Source organism: Tinamus guttatus, unplaced genomic scaffold, assembly GCF_059628265.1.
Source record: "Tinamus guttatus ecotype Peru unplaced genomic scaffold, ASM5962826v1 Tinamus_guttatus_pri_ptg000364l, whole genome shotgun sequence".
NCBI classification, from domain to species: domain Eukaryota; kingdom Metazoa; phylum Chordata; class Aves; order Tinamiformes; family Tinamidae; genus Tinamus; species Tinamus guttatus.
Window position 1 is genome coordinate 1926517 of NW_028288898.1, and position 20473 is coordinate 1946989.

At 46.6% G+C, this 20473-nt stretch overlaps 1 protein-coding gene across 1 annotated transcript in view; it reads left to right on the forward strand.

Moving 5' to 3' along the window:
• Positions 1-3598: 3598 nt before the first annotated feature.
• Positions 3599-20473, forward strand: part of LOC104580216 (glypican-5-like) — a 269794-nt gene continuing 252919 nt past the window's right edge. Inside the window, exons 1-2 of the mRNA XM_088530217.1 lie at positions 3599-3782; positions 18461-18622. Of these exons, the coding sequence (XP_088386343.1) occupies positions 3599-3782; positions 18461-18622 (346 nt within the window). The remainder of the gene's footprint in view (positions 3783-18460; positions 18623-20473) is intronic.

Genomic DNA, 20473 nt, shown 5'->3' on the forward strand with positions numbered 1-20473 from the left:
CCTCATTTCAGCTTCTTAATTACAAATTCTTCTGCACAGAGGATTTTGTGTTTCTTTTGAGGCTGGTTAAGTTGTTTTTTAAATGAAAATTGGCTTGTGGTTTGGGCTCATTCCAGCACTTAAACAGGTCCTTACCTTTAATTATGAGTAGTCAGCTAAGTTCCTTAGATACTTTAGTAAAACACGTGCTAGAGTATTTTGAAAAATTGAGTCTCTAAAGATAAAGCTTTAAAGACTAGATTATTACCTTTATTTTTGTAATGACTAATGGACACACAGGGTTTGCTCTGGCAACTGCATTGGCAAGAGCAGGCCCTGTGCCAATTAAGTCCCATTGGTGAAATGTCCAATATTGGAGATGGGCTTATCTTAAACACATGGGAATTAGCCTAGCTTCCATTTAAATCACTGGCAAAACTCCAGCTGTTTTCAGCACCAGAAGGGCTGAGACAACAGGCATACAAACCCCTGATTCTAGACCTGATCCCTGCTTTTCTTAGGCAGCCAAAGCTCATGCTGAGTCCTGTGGTCACTTTAGCAGGATTAAGACTGAGCGGATTGTTTGGGTAGGTTTATATTTCTATTCATTCTAAGAAGTACTGATACAGTTCTCAGTGATGTGCCATTAATAATTATTCATTTGCAGAATAAAAACAAAAGACACCTGTTGACAAGGTAAACTGCGGTCGTTCCAAGCAAATTGCTGAAGTGTAATAGTGGCATGTATGGTAATGGGTTAAATAGCTCTGTTATCTGTAACTTTGTTCCAGCAGAGCACTTGGGCCTGTGTTTACCTGGCTACTCCACTGAAGTGGAGCACATGTTTGGGTGGAAAAGGGCCTAAATGACTTGTGCTCCGCTGCGTCATGTCTGTGTTCTGTGTCTTCAGTCACCCCCTTGCAAACACAGCTCTGGGACCCGGCTGCATTTTTCAGGGGGGAACCCCCTGATTTCCAAGGCATCTCTATCACATGGCTATTTAATTGTCCTTAGAGATTCCTTAGAACCACAGGTGGTGATTTCTCACCAAAATAATGTCTAGAAAGATGTGTGATACCTGGGTGTAAACTCTGCAGGGCTGTCTGCGCCCCTGAGTATTATTGAAGGTGATAATGGCTATCCTAATGATATGGATGCCTGAGTAGCATTTTCTAGAATATTTGGTTTAAATTAAGATATATATATATATATATATATGCATGTATGAATTCAGATACTTGCTTAGTCATGAATTCTTTCTAATATTTGCCCTGTGTTAAAGCAAAATCTAAACACTTTAATCAGAGACAAGATGTGCAGACAATGTACAGGGTCTAATTTTATTTGTAGAGGAAAAACTCTGACTCCAGCCTGAAAAAAAAGACAGTGCAGCCTTAATTCATGCTTTTTAAAATAGTTGTAAATCATCTGAAATATGTGTGGTTTTCTTCATATGTTAAAATAACCAATATTGCATATATGGACATGGTGGCTCATTGATGCTGAAATTCCTTGACATTGTAGGTGCGTATCTATTTAATTCTGGGTCCTTAATGGTATTTTGAGACAAGGAGTGGGGACAGGAGATAACAGCAATCATGTCTGTATTAACAAAATGAGAACCAAATACATAATTTTATGTATGCTATATTACTTAAGATCATAAAAAGGGGAGGAAAAGAAGATTAACACAAAGATGAGGCACTGAGATATCAGCCATGATGATCTCTAAAGGTCCCTTCCAACCTTAACAATTCCATGATTCTCTGCTGCTGCCCCAGGCTCTTCATATGACCCTTGAAAGCTGCAGACAGCAGCTCTGACCTGCAAGGCCAGAAGTTTTCTAAGGTGACTCTCCTTTTCTCTCTGCTTTTGAATGTAAAAACATGATTTGTTCTTTCAGTTTGTTTTCAGTTTAAACGATGAATGTTTTGCATCTGATTGGATTTTATTTCTCACACAAAGAATTAATGGCCTATTGTCTTAATAGGAACTAAGTTAATGCAAGTGAAATGTTCAAGTGCCATTCCTTTAAACTATCAGAACACAGCTCAGGCAACTCATCCACAGCTTGGAGCTTGGTCTCCCATTGCTACCTATGGGAGTATATAATGGTTAAATTAGCTGCAGGTGGGCCTCCCTGTTGCTCTTGAGCACATTAGAGGCATCTTGAGAGCTCCAAGTAACCTTAAAGAAGTCAGACATAATGGCCTCAAACAACAGTAATTCTCGTAGTTTATAACATGCTCCAGATGCTGGAGAGGTACTGAGCAAATTAGGCTCCATTTATGGGAGACTTCTTGGGTTTTGTTGCTCTGGAAAATGGTGTGTTTTGGGGAAGTGGAAAATACTCATGTGTGCTAAGGATAATTGAATGTTGTGGTGCAGCAAAGCAGTTGATACTGAAGCATGGCTGGGAGGGAAAATGACTGTGGAAAATCTTTCACAGTGGCACTGGCTACCCTCAAGGTGCTCCTGGCCCCAAAGGGAGCTAGTTGGAGAAGTAACACCTTGCCATGGAGTCTGTGGACACAGGTGAGGTGGTGGGAGCTTCCCCAGAACTGGGAAATGTGGCGGTGCTCAGATTCAGTGTGCGGGAAGGCCACAGTGCCAACTGTGATTTGTGCTGCATGTCTCTGCCTGTTGGGTACTGACCTTCACAGCCAAGCCACTCTGCGTCATCGATGTTGCGGTTTAGTGCGTGGTGCATCCATCTGACAGGTAGAGAAGGATGTTCCTCCATCTCGTCACGGTGAGCGCATGCTGGGGTGATGTCCTGGAGGCTGGTGGTCAGGATGGATGTGCTCCATGGTGGACAGACTGCACAAGCCAGGAGAGCCTGGCCATCAGGTCAGCATATGGGTGATGTTCCCAAAGGAACCCCATGGATGTTGCCCTGTGCAGCGTGTCCAAAAGTAGGAACACTCCGGAATCAGCTAGCCTAGGGAATGTACAAATAGATGTGTACCCTCCAGGAGCTATTTTTTGGTGCTGCTTTGTGTATTCCAGACAGGTTCCCTGGCTTCTGTTTGGCCTCACTGAGGGCAGCAGTGACCTCTTAGTGTCCCCAGTGTCCCTCATGATGGGCCATGATGAAGGCACCATGGGCTGGGCCCACCTGGCGTGGGGAGCCCTGTCATGGCCTTGGTGTCGCAGTGCCAGGGGCCTGACACCTCCCACTCGCCCAGTGTGCCTGGTATGAAGTTGGCCCTGGTGGCATCAGCCCATGGAGGCCTCGGCTCCAGGTGGGCCAAGGGCCAGGCCCCCTGCTCATCATGGTGCCTGTCCTAGGGTCCCCCTGAGGGGAGCGGCGCCAGGGCGGCTCTAACGGTGACTCGCGTCAGGGCTTTTCTCCCTTTTTTTCCCCCTTTTTTGTTGCTGTTGAAGTCTAACGACCGCCGAGGCCGCGGGCGGGCGGGCTGCGGCGCCCCCTCGGAGCCCGCCGGGCGGGCGGGGAGCCGCGCGGCGCTGAGGGGAGGGACGGGGCGGGCGGCAGGAGGTGGCGGCGGCGGCGTCCGCCGCACTCGGCGCGGAGCGGAGCGCGGGAGGCGGCGCCGCCGCCGGGACTCGAACCCGCGCCCGCCGCCACCGCACGACTCGCAGGGGCCGGCGCCGCGACATGGCCGCGCGGGGCGACGGGGCCCCGCGGCGCTTGGGGCTCTGCTGGCTGCTGGCGGCGGCGGCCGCGGGGCTGTGCGGCGCGGCGGCGGGCGCCAAGGCCCCCAGCTGCCACGAGGTGCGGACGGCCTTCCAGCTGCGGCAGATCGGGCCCCTCAAGCTCGTCCCCGACGTGCCCACCGCCGGTCAGTGCCGGGGCGCGGGGGGAGCGCGGGGCGCGGGCAGAGCGGGCTTGAGTGCGTTCAGCACGCTTAAATAATGTTAAAAAGTTTATATGTATAGCTATGCACGTATATGTGCAATAAGTTTATGTATATATAGCTGCACATATGTGATGCGTATATCTTGCCCTAGAATAGGGCTACTTCTGTGCTTTGCCCTGAGCAGCATTGCTCTGTGGCTGCCTCTTCGCTGTCCTGCAGCGTCGGGCTGGGCGGCTTTAACGCCCTTTGCCTCCCTGTGGCATCCCTTGGGCGCAGGGACACAGGGATGTACAGCACTGGGGAGCTGGGAGCTCGGTCTTGCTCGTGCGTTCGGCAGCAGGGACAGGAGAAAGGAAGAGCAACGTCCCCGGCTGTCCTGGAGCCGCACAGCGTCGTTACGGGGTTAGCAAAAGTTAACCGGTAGCATGGGGGTTGCTCTTTGCCTTCTCGTAAAGTTTTCCAGGCTTTCAGGGCACCTTTGAAATGCAAAAGTAACCTGTGGTTAGGAAGAGCTTTTTCTGCGTATTGTGTAATTAACCTCAGGAATTCATTGCAAATCAAATACTGTCATGTCCAAAACCGATGGACATACGGTCATTCGTAAGAGTTCACTGTTGATAATTAAGTTCCCCCCTGCTTTCCCTGGTGTTTGTGTTTTAAAGCTAGAATTAAAAAAGATTATCAGCCTCTCATAAAGCAGCCCCTATCTGCTCCTTGCTGGTGTAGAGTTGTCTGTAGGTGTTCAGTGGTATAACTGTCACTTGTTGTGGTCAGTTTATTTTTCACATCTCTCTTTGAAGCAGTTCCACTTAAAGCCAGAAAAAGTTGATGGAAAGAGTGCTGCTACCTAAACTGAGCCAGGAATGTCATTGAGGTGTGGGTTTCTGCAGTGGGAGACGAGGTGGGACAGGCTGTTGGTGTGATGTGCTGTGGCTGTAAATGACTGTGGTGCTGGTGATCTTTGCCTTCCCTTTCCATAAAGCATTTGTGATGACACCCAGCTAGAAAGTTGTCGCTGAGCAAGAAATTACTCATTATTTGTGGCAAGAAGAGGTCTGCAAGAAAGGCATTTGGACACTTGAATTATGTTCCTGTTCTCTTGCACTGCTAGCGGTGACAGTGGAAGGAGGTGTATCAAGGCTTCTCACCCAATTTGCTGCATGTTAACCCCCTTCCTTTTCCCTGAGCTCTTTCTGAAAAATGTCCTCTAAACTTAGGTTGTTTTAAATGTTCTGCAAACACAGGCTTGGCAGGTACAGCCTGGGGGCAGCGATGCCCTTCCAGTGGGCAGGTGGAGATGCTGTGATGGTTCGGAGGTGGCTTCGTGGCATTCGTGGGTCATATTGAACTTGGCCTTGAGTAAGTGAGTAGCATGAGGGAGGGCAGTACGCTTGGAAATCTCAGCACTCACAAGGGTTTCTGGTGAGGAGGCTGCTTGGAGGGGAGCTCTGTGTACTGATCCTACCTGCACCTTCAGGGTGCTCCAATCCACCCCCACGTGTTTTGTCCAGCAATGCCTCGTGTCCTGGTCTGCCTATGAAGAGCTACAGAAGGGGTTTGTTCTGACAGCTGTTATCTGTGAATATATCTAGACTTTTTTCCCCTACTAGGCTCATGTTATTGAGCAGTTTCCAGCCCTGTGCGCTGTCCCATCGCCTCCGGGCTTGTGTGCGCGCTGGGCTGGGTCTCGGGTGTGTGCACGCTGTTTTTGGCTTCTTTTCTAGCAGATGGCACTTGCAGCCCTGTTGCCTGTGCACTAGATATTTTCCATCGTAGCAGTGTTGAAAGCCCTTGGCAGCTCTCAAGCCAGTGTTTATTGGCTAATAAAACAAACCTGACAGAGGCGAAAGCCTTGGGGATGGCTCTGTTGGGGTAACAGCGGAGGCAAGGCGGGCTCCTCGTGGTGCTCCTTGGGACTGAGTTGCTCCTGCCCTTTGGCTGTCGCAGGCTGCGTCCCCGAGGGCGCTGCCAGCAGCTAAGCCGGCGGTTCCAGCGTGTCTGGATGCCGCTCGCGGCGCGGTTGCGGAGGGCGCTGCGCGCCGTGGCCCCCGGCAAGCCCGGGTTGTGTTTCAGCCCGGCCGAGCGTGGGCACGGGCCGCCTTGACGCTCCCAGCTATGGGCAGGCGTCTCCGCGGCGTCACCGCCTGCCAAATCTGTGGTAGGAAGCCCCAAATGTCCCGCTGGAGCCTGGCCATATCGAGGCAGCGAGCTGTGGCGGAGCCAGGACACACGTGGCCCTCCTGATCCCTGAGGTCATCCCTTATCCATCACCAAGAGAAAATCCCCCCTCTTCGCACAGGTCCAGCCCTGTCTCATGCTTCTTGACTGGCATGTGGCTGTGCAGCCCTACCCTGTGCAGTGTGTGGGGAGTGTATGGTGAGTGTATAAAGATAAAAGGAGCCAGCTGATTTCTGCAGAGTATAAAAGATGAGTCTGTTGCTTATTAAAGAGTCCCAGGAACTTCTAATGTCCAAAATAATCATGTTGAGGACTGCTACAAGGAAGGTGTGCGTATCTGATGATCATACTGCATGCTCTGCTGCTGCTTTAAGCTGCCCCCATTGCTCTTGGAGACTAACGTCTGAAGGGCGGATTTTGTCCTTTTAAAAGCTTGATTTATTCCCTGCTCTCCCTCTGCACCTTAAATCAGCAGAGGAGTTCATTACCATAGACATGTGCTGAATATCCTATTGCGGGGCTGAACATGCATTAACAATTTCTGTTAAAACTATTTTACTTTCTGAATAGCAACAGGAGAGTCCTCAGTTCTTCCCAGCAGCTCTTTGCCACATGCCATGTATGTGTTAGTGTGTTTCCTCCTATCTCAGCCTGGGACAAAGCTCCCATATATCTATAAAACTGACCATTTTTATCATGAAATGGATCATGCCATGCATTATTTTTGTTTTAATACCACTAAGGTCTCTATTTCTATCATCCTAACAAGAACACTAATTCCCCCAGGAAAGGTGCAGTGTTGGAGTGCATGTTGCTCACAGCAACACTTTTTTGAAGTCACTCCTTGATCTGGCATATGCCAGGTGTGACGGGTGCTTCTTTTGGGGGTCTGGAAAGTTTTTGCCCCATCTGAGTGACTAAAGGTCTCTGCTGTGAACTGCAGTTTATGCATGTGTTTGCTGTTAGCCTGGATACTGCTGTAAGGCTGGTGGAGTAGATGGAGGGGTACCTGGGAGCAGGGTTTGCACAGTCACATGAAAAACACAAAGATCTCGTTTCCTTGTTTTCTTCCTTTAGCAAATCCCCATAAGTATGTTTGTCCAACATCTTTGGCATTACTGCTTGCTGTGGGGCTTGCTTTGCAGTGCCTCTCCTCTTGCTGCCACACTCGCTACTTCCCTATGGATGTGCCGCCTTTCTGGCAGTTTGAGCCACAGACTCGACTGATGTGTGGGTCTCGAGATGGATCCTGCTTCCATCTTTGCTGCTCTCTTGCTGTATGGCCTAAACCAAGTCCAGCTGTGCTCATTTCCCCTTCTGCAGGCTAAATAATGAAATACATTTTTGGGGGGGTTGCAGCTGAAACACTGCTCTAACAGCGAGGAAGATCATAGGCAAAGTACCACTAAGAGGTACCATGTTTCATGTTGACCTCAGAATATTCCCCTCTCCATGCTACAAAAAAACCACTAGAAGTGAACCTGGTTTCTGGTGAATTGGAAGCTGATGGAGTCATCCATCCTTTTCCTCTCCTTCCAAGGAAGCCTGAAGGAAGGAGCAGGCTTTCCACAGCCTGCGCAGTCCGAGCTGCAGACCACGGTTGCTGTGATAACTTTGCAGCTGCTCAGAAAGGCTCTGATCCTGCAGCTCCTGGAGGAAATGATGCTTCCTCTGTTAATCTGTGCAGGGTTTTATAGCAATATGCAGCCCCAGGTTGTCTCCAGAAGTGTTAACCTGAAACTGGTGGTGACTGGATGCAGATGGGACTCATGCCAACAGTAATATCTTTCCTCCTTCCCTCTTTTGCTATGTCTAAAATTTGACACTTGACCACCTGCTTATTCTGTAGTGTGCCCTCCTGAGAGCCATCACAGGCAAAAAATCTGTTTAAAAGTAGTTCCTTGTAAAGGTGGAATCACTCTGCCACCGCCAGAGGGAAATCTCCAGTTCTTGTATCCCTGAGCCTCAGAAAAAAACAGTATCCTCAATGATCTGCATAAGTGTTTGCTCTGGGTGAGCAGAAAGACTGATTTAACTATCTAGATCAGCCCTTTTCTTGCAAATGTCTTGGTAAAGAGTCCAAAAGTCAGCAGAGAACTGACTCCTCCAGCCCCCCTGAGCTTGGTGTTGCCATCCAGCCGAGCCAAGGGACGGAGCCAAGCTGTTCCTCTAATGGAAGCTGTCCATCCACTCTCAAAAATCGCTGCTGCAAAAAGCTTGTCGAGTGGTTTTTCCTCTGGCCGCTGCCAAGATCGGGACTTTCTAATGGTAAACTGGGTCTTAACATGGAGAACAAATTTAGGAAGAAATGACCTGTGCCTGAGATCCTTGTGCTTCTCAAGAGCTGCCCCGTAGCATCAATGTTTTGCTGTCAGTGACTGCGATAGGGAATAACAGGCGAGTGTCTCCCGTGCTCCCTGCTGGGTGTAGCGGGGCTGAGCAGCGCGTCCTCATCCAAAAGGGCAGCACTAATGAAAATGCATTAATGTGGTAAGTGGAAACCTAGTTGGCATGATAATAAGTGCTGTATAAATCAATAAAGTAAATACATCAAAGTGAGTAAAAGCTTTTATAAAGATTAATCATGAAAAATGGCATGAACCTGAGGGTGTCTGCAAAAAGCAAGGCTGTATGTGTAAAATGCATCCTGCACAGTAAAATGGATTTATCTTGAATTGTTTCTTTTTTAGATGGGATAAAACTATAGCTATAGTTCCAAGTGTTGCAGAGCCTTTCTAATTCCTTTTTCATGAAACCATAAAATAATTCAGGCATATGTTTAATAATACTTCAAGTAGATGCTCATCATTTCCTGGTTTAGAGTCCTGCATCTGCTTCTACAAGAAATTACAAATTCTGATGGATCAAAATGAATTTCTTACTGACAGCCAAGCCCATGACACAATGAGAATTTATACCCAGACCCTCAATCTGTCAGCTTGGTTGGGTGTTACTGTTGAATATGATTGAAGAATCTTGGAAGAAATGAGATGTTTGCAGATCATGTAATGTGGTGATACTTGTTTCAGTCCCATTAAGGTAATTTCTAAGCATCATCAATGGATGAGATAAGGTATTCGGTTGACACTTAACAATTTATCTCCTTAAGAATGAAAAAAGCAGCACATGTATCTCTACGTTCTTCTAGGTGCTTCAGGCTTATTTAATTTTTCCTTTGGGGGAAGGAATTGTTTTGCAGAATTGCAGAACACAGTATTTTGTTCTGGATTAAAACAGCTTGTCCAGTTCTGTTTTGAGTTGTGCAGTCTGCTGGACTAGTATTGATACCTGGTGGCAATTAGACCCACGTGTCATAGCAATACCATGGAGTCAGTCCCCTGCTCCATGATCTTCTTCAAACACTTAGGCTGCTTCTCGTGGAGTCATGATTTGTGACTTCTGTGCTTCGGTAGCAGGTAACATGTAGGAGCCTCCTCTGGGTTGGAGGTCTCCTGGTTTGTACGAGGTGCTTCACAGGCATAGTCTTATCCTAGCCCTCTTACCATTAACTTTATAGCATCCTTGGCTGTGCTGCAGCTCCTTGGGGTCTCCTCTAGGTTTGTTATAAAGCACTAAGCTCTTTTATCAGTATTTGGCCAATGATTTATAATGCAGCAGCCACAACCTTGTGTCTCATTGTGGCTAAGTGCCATGCATATGCTATTATTAGAAGATTTTATAATGGAAATCTATCTGTTTTCCCTCTTTTGGTATATCGGTTTTAAAGGATGAGTATTAATTATACTTAATCTATTCATACAAGCAAGACTAATGTTTAGAGTTCTTTTGAAATTTCGAGGCATTAGTTTGAAGACTAAAAACACTCAAGATAATGGGAGATGTGTAAATGCTGATTACTACTACTGAATTTGTTACCTTTTGCAGTCAAACTTCTCAGGAAGTATCATTAATACATATAATACCCTCAAGTTTAGTGTCTTGGATTTTGGTAGGCTAAAAGACAAGAATAAAGCACATGTAGTGAGGCAGTTGCATAGGAACTTCGCAGTTGTAGAAGGTGGCAAATTATTCCCCTAGAAGCTGCCTTCAGCTTCTCCCCTTTTCTTGTGATGTGTCTGCTTTAGTTGGTGTTTTGAGACCCTGTGCAGTATCCTGCCTGTGTGTTGTTCCTGGGTCTCTATTAATAGTGGTGGCCAGCGCGTGATGCCTCTGGAGTGTGTAAATACCAATTTCTGCTCTTCTAATTGCTCTGCCTGCTCCCTGGGGTCATGGTCCTTCCCTCCTCGGAGCGGCTGCGCCGAGAGGACCGTTCCCTTGTCGGAGGAGACAGCCCTCGGTCCCCTGCCCAGGCCACTGCCAAGTCCTTTAAAAGCAAAAGGAGAGGCCCGTTTCCTAGAGCCCCGTGCTGAACCCCATGGTCCCGCATAGCTCGCGCCGTTTTGTTTGGCAGCCGGTTAAAGGGGGTAGTTGGGCGCATCCCTAAGCGTTAATGGTTCGATGTATTCACGGCTGCAACAAGGGCCCCATTCATGGGGACGCCCCGCTCGTTATGCAGGCGAAATTCCCCTTAGTGCTGCTGTGGGATCCGTGTGGATGAGGATGGAGGGGGGAATCGCGCTTGTGTTTGCACTGGGGAAGAGATGTTGTAAAACAGGAGGACTGATTGCATTTTCACAGGTACCTGCGCTTTCTGTGCTTTAAAGTAAGGACAGCAGGAAAAGTGACGCTTGTGCCACTGCTGCAGCCTTAGTCAATAGGTGCATATAGCATCATGATGCTTTTACCAGGGAAACCTTTGGGAAGTTACTAAGTGCTCCAAAATTCATGTTTCCTATCTGAGCCTTGAAGTGGTGACTCGGAGCCTTTAACTGGGGCCACGAAGTTTTTCAAACTTCTGACTCATGCTAATCAGGGTGACAAGATTTTGTGATTTATATACAATATGGGTATTTTCCATAGAAAACCTTCAGATTAAGATTCCTCACTCTTAGGTGCACATCAAAGTGGTGTGAAAGCCATAAAGAAGCTAAGCATCGCCTAAGAAAGCCTTTCAAGTTCCAGAGAGTGCTTGAACTACTAAGGGTTTTGAAGTGCTCTAATCTCTGACATGGGTGACGTGCTAGGCTAGCACTTTTGTGTTTTGTCACAAATCATCCATGCACACAGTGCAAAGGGACCCTGACAAAGTCATTTTACTTTTGAAAAGAGCTGCTGCTTTTTTTTTTCCATACCATTATGCCTCCCATTCACATCTACATGTTTGCTTCCACTTTGTTCAGGTCTAAGTCGTGGGGCATTTGCATAGTCTTCCCTTTGTACTCACTAAATATGGAGTAAAATGAGCAAGATTTGTGCTGTGAAATTAAAGCTCTACTCTTGAGAGATCTTAGGGGCCAAATCCTCACAAAAGGTACAGCAGCATCGTGCTAAGGAGCTGGTGGCCTGAGCAGCTTGCCCTGAGTGCTGTGCTGGGAATGTGGATAAAGGAAGGGTAATTTGATGAAAACTGGGTGTAATTATGAAAATACACTGCTGAGAGCTGCTGAAAGAATAGATTAATACAAAATGCTGCTGAAATGGACCTGAAGCAATCAGCTGGTGCAGTCCTGCTATTTGCAGCCAGGATTAGCTGTATTTAAATCGCTTATGGAAGATCACTACCTTCCTCAGCTATCTATTCCAGTGCTTAAATACCTTCCAACTTGTTTCTCCTGAGTGCAAAACTTGACTCTCACTAAAATACGGCTGCTTATCGTATCTCTAACACCTGCCTTTTCATGTCACGTTTGTGTACCTGAGAGCTGCTGTGGGGTGTTTGGCTCTGATCCGGTGCTGTGCATGTGCTGCTGCCACAGAGACAGCGTTGAGGTTTTCTGTGCAAATCAATCTGAGACTGGGACACAAAGAAGAAACCACTTCTGGTTATATCTTATTGTGAAGTGAGTTTTGTAACTGTGCTTGCTCTGAAACTGATTTGCGTATTGGAAAAACTGCACCGGTTTAATTGATTTGATGAATGATTTTAAGTCAAGATGCAGTAACACATGAACTGGGCCCAAATAAGGTTTTTCAATGTAAATTTTAGAATATTGCAGTGCAGGAATTGTGTAGCCAGACACAACATGGGCATATCAAATTCCATGCTCGTTAAAGGCAAAGCAACCCCTCACAAAACCACTTTAATAGTGATGGAGAGGAGCACAGAGAACTGATTTTGAGTGATCAAACTGCATAGCACTGAGTTTGCAGGGTGGTTAGTGGCAGTCTGCAGGTTTGCAGCACAACAGCGTGGAGGTACCTGGATGCATTAGGCTTTTATGGAGTGTCAGGGCTGCAATAGTGTGTGTGGATGTATATATATGTACACACACAAGAGTCATTTAGATACATATATGATTCAATCTCAGGGCTACAGAAGAGCTTTTGCTGCTAAGCTGGAACACGCACGTATTCGCCCTGGACTTTGGCAGTAGCCACTTCTAACTATTGTGGATGTGCAGGCAGAAAGGTAGAAACCAGGTTATTGAAAACAGAAGGTGGCCAAAGTTTTAAGGCTCTGGCAGATAGGAACAGTGTTGTGTGGCAGGGGAGAATGCTCTGTCACCTGGGGAAGGGAAGTGTGAGGATCTCCAGTTCAGCCTCCTCATTTAATTTCAGTTCTTTGGGGTGCTGCTGCTTTGGGGTGCTCATGCTGCAGTGTTTAGCAGTGCTTTAGTGTTACCAAAGCAGGGAAATTTGTTCTTTGTGGCTGGAAGAGCAGGGCCAAAGGAGGCTGTTAGAGGACAAAATATGGAACCCAGCCCTGCTCCCTTCCAGGAGCCAGTAGTGGCCACTGAGAGACCTCGGTCTTGTTAGCAGGGCCAGGCTCTTGCTGGTTCATGTTTGGGGAGCAGCACCCAGCATCTCGTAACGCTGCCCTGTGCCTGCAGTTGAAACGGGTCCCTGCAGCCCACGAGAGGAATCGGGTGCACAGAGGAGCCCGTGCTCTGTCAGCCTGCACAGCTGAGAGCTGGCATGAGCTTGAAGGGCAGGAAAACAAAACACATTTAAAGAAACTCCCCCCAAAGCAGGGTAGAGATCTAAAAACCGAGGTGAGAACATTGCTGTCAGAGTAATGCTTTCAAACTCCTGGCCTTAAGAGGGGCTAGATCTTAGTCACCTAATCTTAGTTTTGAAGTCTGGAAAGAATATCTGTTGCTATTCAGAGCAGCTCAGAGTTGTGTTTGGTTCAAGTATTGCCCTTTCAGTTTCAAGCTTGAGGAATCAGATTTGCTCTTCCTAATCTGTGTTGCCCTAGATAAGTTGAGGGGGAGGAACACTTGCCCTGCTCAAAAAGCAGCGGTGGCTTCACAGTACCTGTTGGTGCATAAAGTGCAGTTTACATTTAGTACAGTGTATAAAGTCCTGTGGCAGCCCAAAGGCTTTAGGAGCCCCTCATGAAGGGTTTGCCTCTCTCTTTGTCCACAAACCAATCGTTACTTCGTGGTTGCTGTTGCCCTGAGGAAGGAAGTGCCAGTTCACATCTGATCTCAGAACAACCAGAGCGTTGTCTGTGGTCTAGGTGGGCAGAATAGGGCAGAGGAAAAAGGAAGGAGTAAGGGCAAAAGGTCATTCCCGCTCCTGACTTCTTCAGAGGATCCACATGCCCAAATGGAAGTACTGTCCTGGCCTTTTAATCTCACCGGGCATGGATTAGTTTTCTAAGGGGCCCTTGCTGCTTTTTGGTCTACTTCATTTCATCACCAACTCTCCCATGTGTCTGGGGATTTGACTCCCATCTCCCATGGATTTTAATGGGATGCATGCAGCCAAAATCACAACTAATTGCCTAAAATCAAATGCCTGTTATGACATGAATCTGTTAGGTTATTACAATGCTTCCAAATTATAGTTCATTGCAGGTTCATTTTTGATTGACTTTTGTCTTTCGTGCAATGGGAAGCTGCAGCTGGGGTTCCCGACAGTGCTACTGGCACAGGAGCCATTTGGGACCCCAATCCCATTGAGCTCCCATGAGTGTTAATGTCCTCCTCGCCTGCGGAAGCAGCACCGTGTCCTTTGCCGTCTGCCTGGGATGGCCCTTGGTGGCCCTGGGTGTCCTCGCTGACACCCGTGGGTGCTGAGCCGAGCTGGGAGCTACTGCTCTTCACTGGGGAGGCCAGTGCAAGGGGTGAGTACTTGCCAACATAGCATCAGCTGCTTGGCCTGCTTTGAGCCCTGTCAGTGTTTGCGATGCCTGTTTGGTCAATAGTCTCAAGGTGCTCATCATCCTTTTCTCTACATTTTGGGGTTTCTATAATTTCTTCCCCCATCTCCCTAAAATTAGAGGCATAAAATGGAGAGGAGAATGGAATCCTAAAGGAGTTCATTGGTATACTGGGGATAGCATGGATTTAAAGCTTATCCAGTAGACTTGTTTATACCTTTGGTGCAAGATGTTAGAATGAGAATCGGCCAAGCTGAGCACTGGGCTTCATATATGGTTTTCAAGTGAGATGGTTTAAAAAAAAATCAAGATTTGGGGGCATTATGGGAGGCCCAGGGAAAAGTTTCACTCCCCTCTTGAGTACTCTTCATTTCAGTGTCCCCTTCTGAGGCTGCTGGTCAAAGAGTTACCAGTCCCTTTGTCCCTTCAGGTTTTTCTTCTTTTTCCCCCCACTTTCAATCTAACCTTCTTATACACTTTTATGTTGACAGCTGCAATGAGAGAGAATAAGAAATACAATCGAAAATGGACATATCGATGCTATGGAAATTTTCTTTGCTGTGCTACCTTGTATGATTCCTACTGCAGGAAGAAGAGAATATTAGCAAAAATTCCTACTGAAAAAAGGTTGTCTGTCACTGCTAAAACAGCCGGCGTCAACATCTGAATTATCATTAGGCTTCAAAGTTGAGATGAATGAGGCAATTCACACCTTTCATGAAGCGATTTCACTTCATCTCCCTGTAGCCCCAGACAGACAGCCCAGTATTGATTTGCATTCAGAAGTTTTCTTTGTAACTGTGCTGGGCTAGAAACTCATGACTTTGATTTAAAAACAATTTCAATTTTGCTGTAAAGACTGTAGTCCAGAGAGTTACCTATGTGTTTTAGTTGAGTTTTCTCCATATTTAGTTTCTGTTGCACTTCCTTGAAGGACTGCAAGTCCCAGTTCTGTGACAGTGCACTGCTTTTGCCACTGGAGAGAAATGCAGTTCATTGTCCTGGGAAGTCATGGGGAAGGAAGATATTCCTTTGAAAATAATTTGTATATATTTATGACTTGTATTGGTAGGAAAAATGGATGGGATTGTATTTTCTGCTGTGAAGATGCAAGACATAATGATGAAGAGTGATAGTAGGCTCTTGAAATTTATGGAAGCTCTTGCAATATTTCCTCACCTGTGTGCTATGGTCATGTGTTCACCCCCTAAAGGACTCGACTGTGGCCTGATGTGAAGCCTTTTATTCAACACTAAGCAGCCTGTGGGAGTACAAGATCAGGACATATGGCACTGTCGTGTGCAGGAGAGGCTCTTGCTTGTGACTTGCATGATCTGCAGCTTTTGCACGAGGGAGCTGCTGCTTCCCTCACTCGGCTCTTGGCTCTTCTCTCAGGAAGCCCTTGCAAGACCATGTTGTGGTGGTTGCAAACAGCAGGATGCAACACCCGTTGCAACTGCCACATCGGTTTGCAGAGGGGCAGCCTGGCGTTGATATCCAGCATTTCCAAGGAAAGACTTTGAGTCGGGGGAGTGGCACAAGCAGGTCAGTTCTTGCAACAGCTCCAGCTGCTTACGAGGAAGCCGTGGCCTGGGAACATGCCCTGGCCACTGGGTTCCTCACAGCAGGGAGAAGGGTAGGAGGGCACCCTGTTTGAGGAGGGTGAAGAGAGGTCCCAAGAGGAAGTCAGGAGATGGAGTTTTCTGGGAATGCAGTGGCATTCTGTGTATGTTAGTGAGACATGTTGTGTTCCTGTCCAGGTGTGAAGGAGCTTTGGGCAGGTTACGAGCCATGGTGACAAAGCTAAGGAGTCTGGCCAAGCACCAACTGTGGGAAGAGGGCAGAAAGCATTTTGGAAAGCGGGCTAAAAACCAGAGTGAGAGCTGCAAGAGCAGGCAAGTGACACAGGGAGATGGGAAAAAGTGAAACACTCAGCAACATGCCTAACAAGGCTTCTTTGTGCAGATGCTGCCCTTAGGACTTGTGTATTTTGGAGAGTTCCTGCTCTGGAAAGGGATCAGGGCCAGTGCCTGTTGGCCTCCAGCTGTCATGCAAGCTGCAGCCCTCGCTGATGCTGCCAGCTCGCTGCAGTTGTGACATCCAGTGCTTTTTGCTGTTGTTTCCACTCCGTTAAATTTGCTGGCATAATCCCATGGCTGTCAAAGTGGTCCTCCCATTTTGTATTTATCTGTAGGCGTATGTACATATTTTTGTACATTCCCTTCAACTAACGCAAGGTATTCTGGCTGGCCTGGAAGTAGCTGCACATGCCAGTATTGCAGTAGTAGGTCATCTAAGTAATGCTTTATGAACTATAGGTGTTAATCCTTTAGTGTTGGTGATTTTTACCTGGAGCAGCATTTCTGATGGTGGCCTTAATGGTGCTCCAGTGTGCTTTAGAATAACAGTGAAAGTCCTGTGTTCAAGTTAAAGAAAACTTCTGTTCATGTTTTATGATGTGAAGGGAGATATTAGGCAAAGGGAGATTTTCATTGCTAATGTTTTCTAAAGTGTGCATGCACCTTTGTGAGATGTATAGAGAGCAGGAACAAATCTGGGTTGTGGGGGCAGGCTCACTTCAGCAGGTCTGCAGCCTTTGGGCCTTGCAAGGCCTTTTAACATGCTGTTTGCATGTGTAACCTTTATAATAGAGCTGGTAATGGGATTGTTTTTATAAAATGGTGAGAAGAGATGGAAATAAATGGATAAGTTGTTTCCTTATAGTCAGAAAGGAACCTTTTAATGAGGTCTCGATGACACAGTTAATCTGAGGCAGAAAGAGCAGACATCTCCCTGTGATTTAGGGGTCCGGAGGGTCCCCGCAGCCTGTCTGGATTTTCCCTTTGCTCACGGGGTTGCAGACTAGCTGCTGTTTTAACATACTGCTCGCTTGCACCAGCGCGTCCTGCTCTCTGCAGCCGCTCTTGTGGATGGCTTGGTGACTTCACTGCAACCCCTGGCACGTAGCTGCCTGCATTTCAACTGCAGGCAAATTAAATGACAACTGTTAGACTGTGCTTAATTGCTGACCGTTCCTGGGGAGGAGGCAGCAGCTGCCCGGGAGGGCCGAGCTCAGGCCAGCGCGTTGGCTGCTGCTCAGTTGGGCCGCGCTTGGCGCGAGCAGCTCCTGGGCGCGGCGCCACTGAGGCGGCGTCCATGTTGGTCTGCAGAGACAGTGCAGGGCAGGGAAGTGTGGGGCTCTGGATTAGGGCTTTGTTTGGAAATACTGCTGGGAAGATTGGCAGAATATGAAGGTATAAGCACTACTGGGGGATGAATTGCACTGTGCTGGTCTCTGGTTAGGGGTAGCTGAGGTCTAGTCCCTTCAATGGGAGCTGCAGGCCCTGTTTGTGCAGGTTGGCCTGTGTTTGAGGGTGAAGGGTGAGGGTGAAGGCTTGGCTGCTCCAGAGCTGCCTTTTCTGCCTTCGCAGCAGGCTGCCCCTTCCTCTGGGGACTACATGTGTGCGCTCGTTCAACTAGTTTAATGGCCAAAGTCTCCTTGCCTTGACTTGTACCAAAGTCCAGAGCAGAGCCCTGACCTCTAGCGATCCAGAACAAAATTGAACTCAAACCAGAGACCTGCTCCCAACCTGCCTCCCCGAGCAGAGCTCATCAGGGGTGTTCTGTACTCTTGGCACCCTCAGCAGTTCATAACTGGGGTAGGGAGGTGCTTTTGGCATGGACAACGTGTTTTTAGGTTGCGGGAGAGCTGTAAATAGGGGTGGTTGTTGCTTTCCAAAATATTTTTGTTGTAGACTAGGCAGTAGTATGATTTTCTTGCTTTTTCTTTGTGTGTTTTTTTTTTTTTTTATTGCCTCCTAAAGGCAGTGGTGCAGTGTAATGCTGTTCCTTTAGATACCGAGTGGATATTACTGGGTGGGTTTCACCTCTGCTGCAGCCCTGGGGCCTGGGAATGGCCATTGTGCCCCTTCTCTGTTGCTGCTGGTAGCTCACGGTCTCTGAAAATGCCAAGTTGCCTCTATTTCAGTGGTTTGGTGCTTGCTCTCTGTCCTTGTGCTGGTTCTTGAAGTGTTAAGTATTCTCTCCTGCAGTCAGCATGGGCAGGTGATAGTGCCCAGCTTGAACACGGGTGCAGAATAAGTGAGGAGAATTAGGACATGTGATGTTATCTGGATGTAGGTGAGAGTCATAAAATAAATTGGTGCCCTGGAGACAAAAACAGAGTTTTGCAATGCTGTTCCTTTCAAGTTTTATTACAGTGGTTATTGTTTTGGGACTAAGAAACATAACCTTCCTTTGCACCATAACAATAAGTATTTTAATTATTGTGTTTCTTTCTGTTTGCCTCTATTAGATTCAGATCTACAGATCTGTCAACACAGAGCACCAACATGCTGCACCAAAAAGATGGAAGAAAGCTACCAGGCGGCTGTCCGGAGGGAGAGGACGCAGAATATCCAGGCTCTGAACTTTGAGCTGAAATACATGATAGTTGGTCATATCACAGCCTTTCAAGGTAGGAACCCCTCAGCTGCTGCAGTCTCATGATGAGTGACTTACAGAACTATCCTGCATAAATAATGGGAAGATTATTCTTTTTGTTTTTCTTTTTCTATTCTCAATTCATCACATGCTCTAGTCACCAGTTTGTTTTACTTCCCTCTCTTCAGGATCCTCCTTTCCTAAAAGGGTGAGGGCACTTAATCTCGGCTGGTATTTTAAGCATATGCCTAAATCTAATTAGGAATAGATTTAAGCTTATACCTTGTTCCTGGAATTGTTGAAAAAGATGGGCATGGATTTTTTGAGATGTTTTAAAAACATTTCAAGTGCCCAATGGTTGTTTATGCCTTTTGAGTCTCTCCTGTAGTCAAAGCAATTACAAATGCAAAAAGCTGAATTAAAATGCATTACTTGGTTGATGCTGAAGAATGAGAGCTCTTAAACATTTAAAGCGAGGAAATGGCTTTCCTTGTGTTAAAATCTTTCACTAGCTATTAGGTCACAGGAAGACCACTTAATTTTCAAGAGTTATGTCTGTGCAGTTTAATGTGAATGCAGGAAAGACTCTGCATTCAGTCTCTTCCTGTAACTGCCTGTTCTCAAAGCTGTCCTGCTCCAACAGGTTGATGTTGGTCTACATAGTTTCTTCATATAGGTGGTTCCTGAGGACTTTTCTTCAGAAAGGCATTTAAGCACAGGCTGTGACCTTGACAAATATGAGAGTTGATCGATTATATCAATTGCTGAACTGACTGAATTGAGCTTGCTGACTTCTTTGGGACTAATTATGTGGTTAGTTTGAACTCTGCTTTGCTATATTTGGGACTGAGTGCTTGGCACTGTCATGGAATGGGTTTTGAAAACTGGCCAGTAGCTGTGAAATTATGAAGTGTTGAGGTCCAAATGATTAAACCTGTGGGTACAAGATGTGTGTGTGTGTGCCTTTTAGCACACAGTAGCTCTTTTTGTCTAGTTTCATCCATTTGGGTGAAAAAAGTATTTGATATAAATAAGGAAAGCAATGGAGAGTAAATGAAAGATAACTTATTGTCTAAAATTGGACAGGAGGAAATGTTGGAAGTTGGATGTGTCGAAAACGCAAGATGAATTTGACTCTGCTCTTGGCTATTCCCCTCTGTTTCCTGCTTTTTAAGTATAAGGGGAAGAAATGGCATTTTGGTTTATTTTGCAATTAATCTGGGAAAGTATTTCATTATCCCACATGGTTTAAGAAGGTGGTTGCAGGGAATTCTGGAGGAGTGCCGTGGTCAAAGGGTGATGGGCTTGGCATTGTTTAATGCGGGTGAGTTATTCAAGCCATCTTTTGGTATCATGGTGGAATTAAGGTAAGGTCAGAATAGATTAACCCAGCAGCCCCTCTAGGTCAAGCCGGCAGCTTTATTGTCCATTGCTGATGAAGGCTTTTGATGAAAAGAAAGAAATGGCTAGACATTTCACACAGTTTAAATTTACAAGCGTTTTCCAGAAGTGGGTAAACAGGTTGGTGGTTGTGACTTGTTATGCCTGACTGTCGGGCTGCGCTAGGTGGGAGCACTTGATGCAACTGTGCTGTATTGATGAGAGCTGCCTTTGTCCTTTGGTTTTGCCACAGGTGTCAGTGAAAAGCTTCTCTTTATCCTGTGCTGTATAAACATTCTGTTGCTCAGAGTAGTACTATGTGAGACATGTACTGAGAAGGAGGATTTTTGCATTGAAATGTGTCCTTTGAGTCTATTTTAGTTTGTTACTATTTTGCATGATAAAGTGTGACAGACAAAAGAAGATTTAAAGTCTCAAATTCCATATTTTATTGGTTCTTACGTGCCTTTCATATTTTTTTTCCAGCAATGGGAAGGAACTCAGA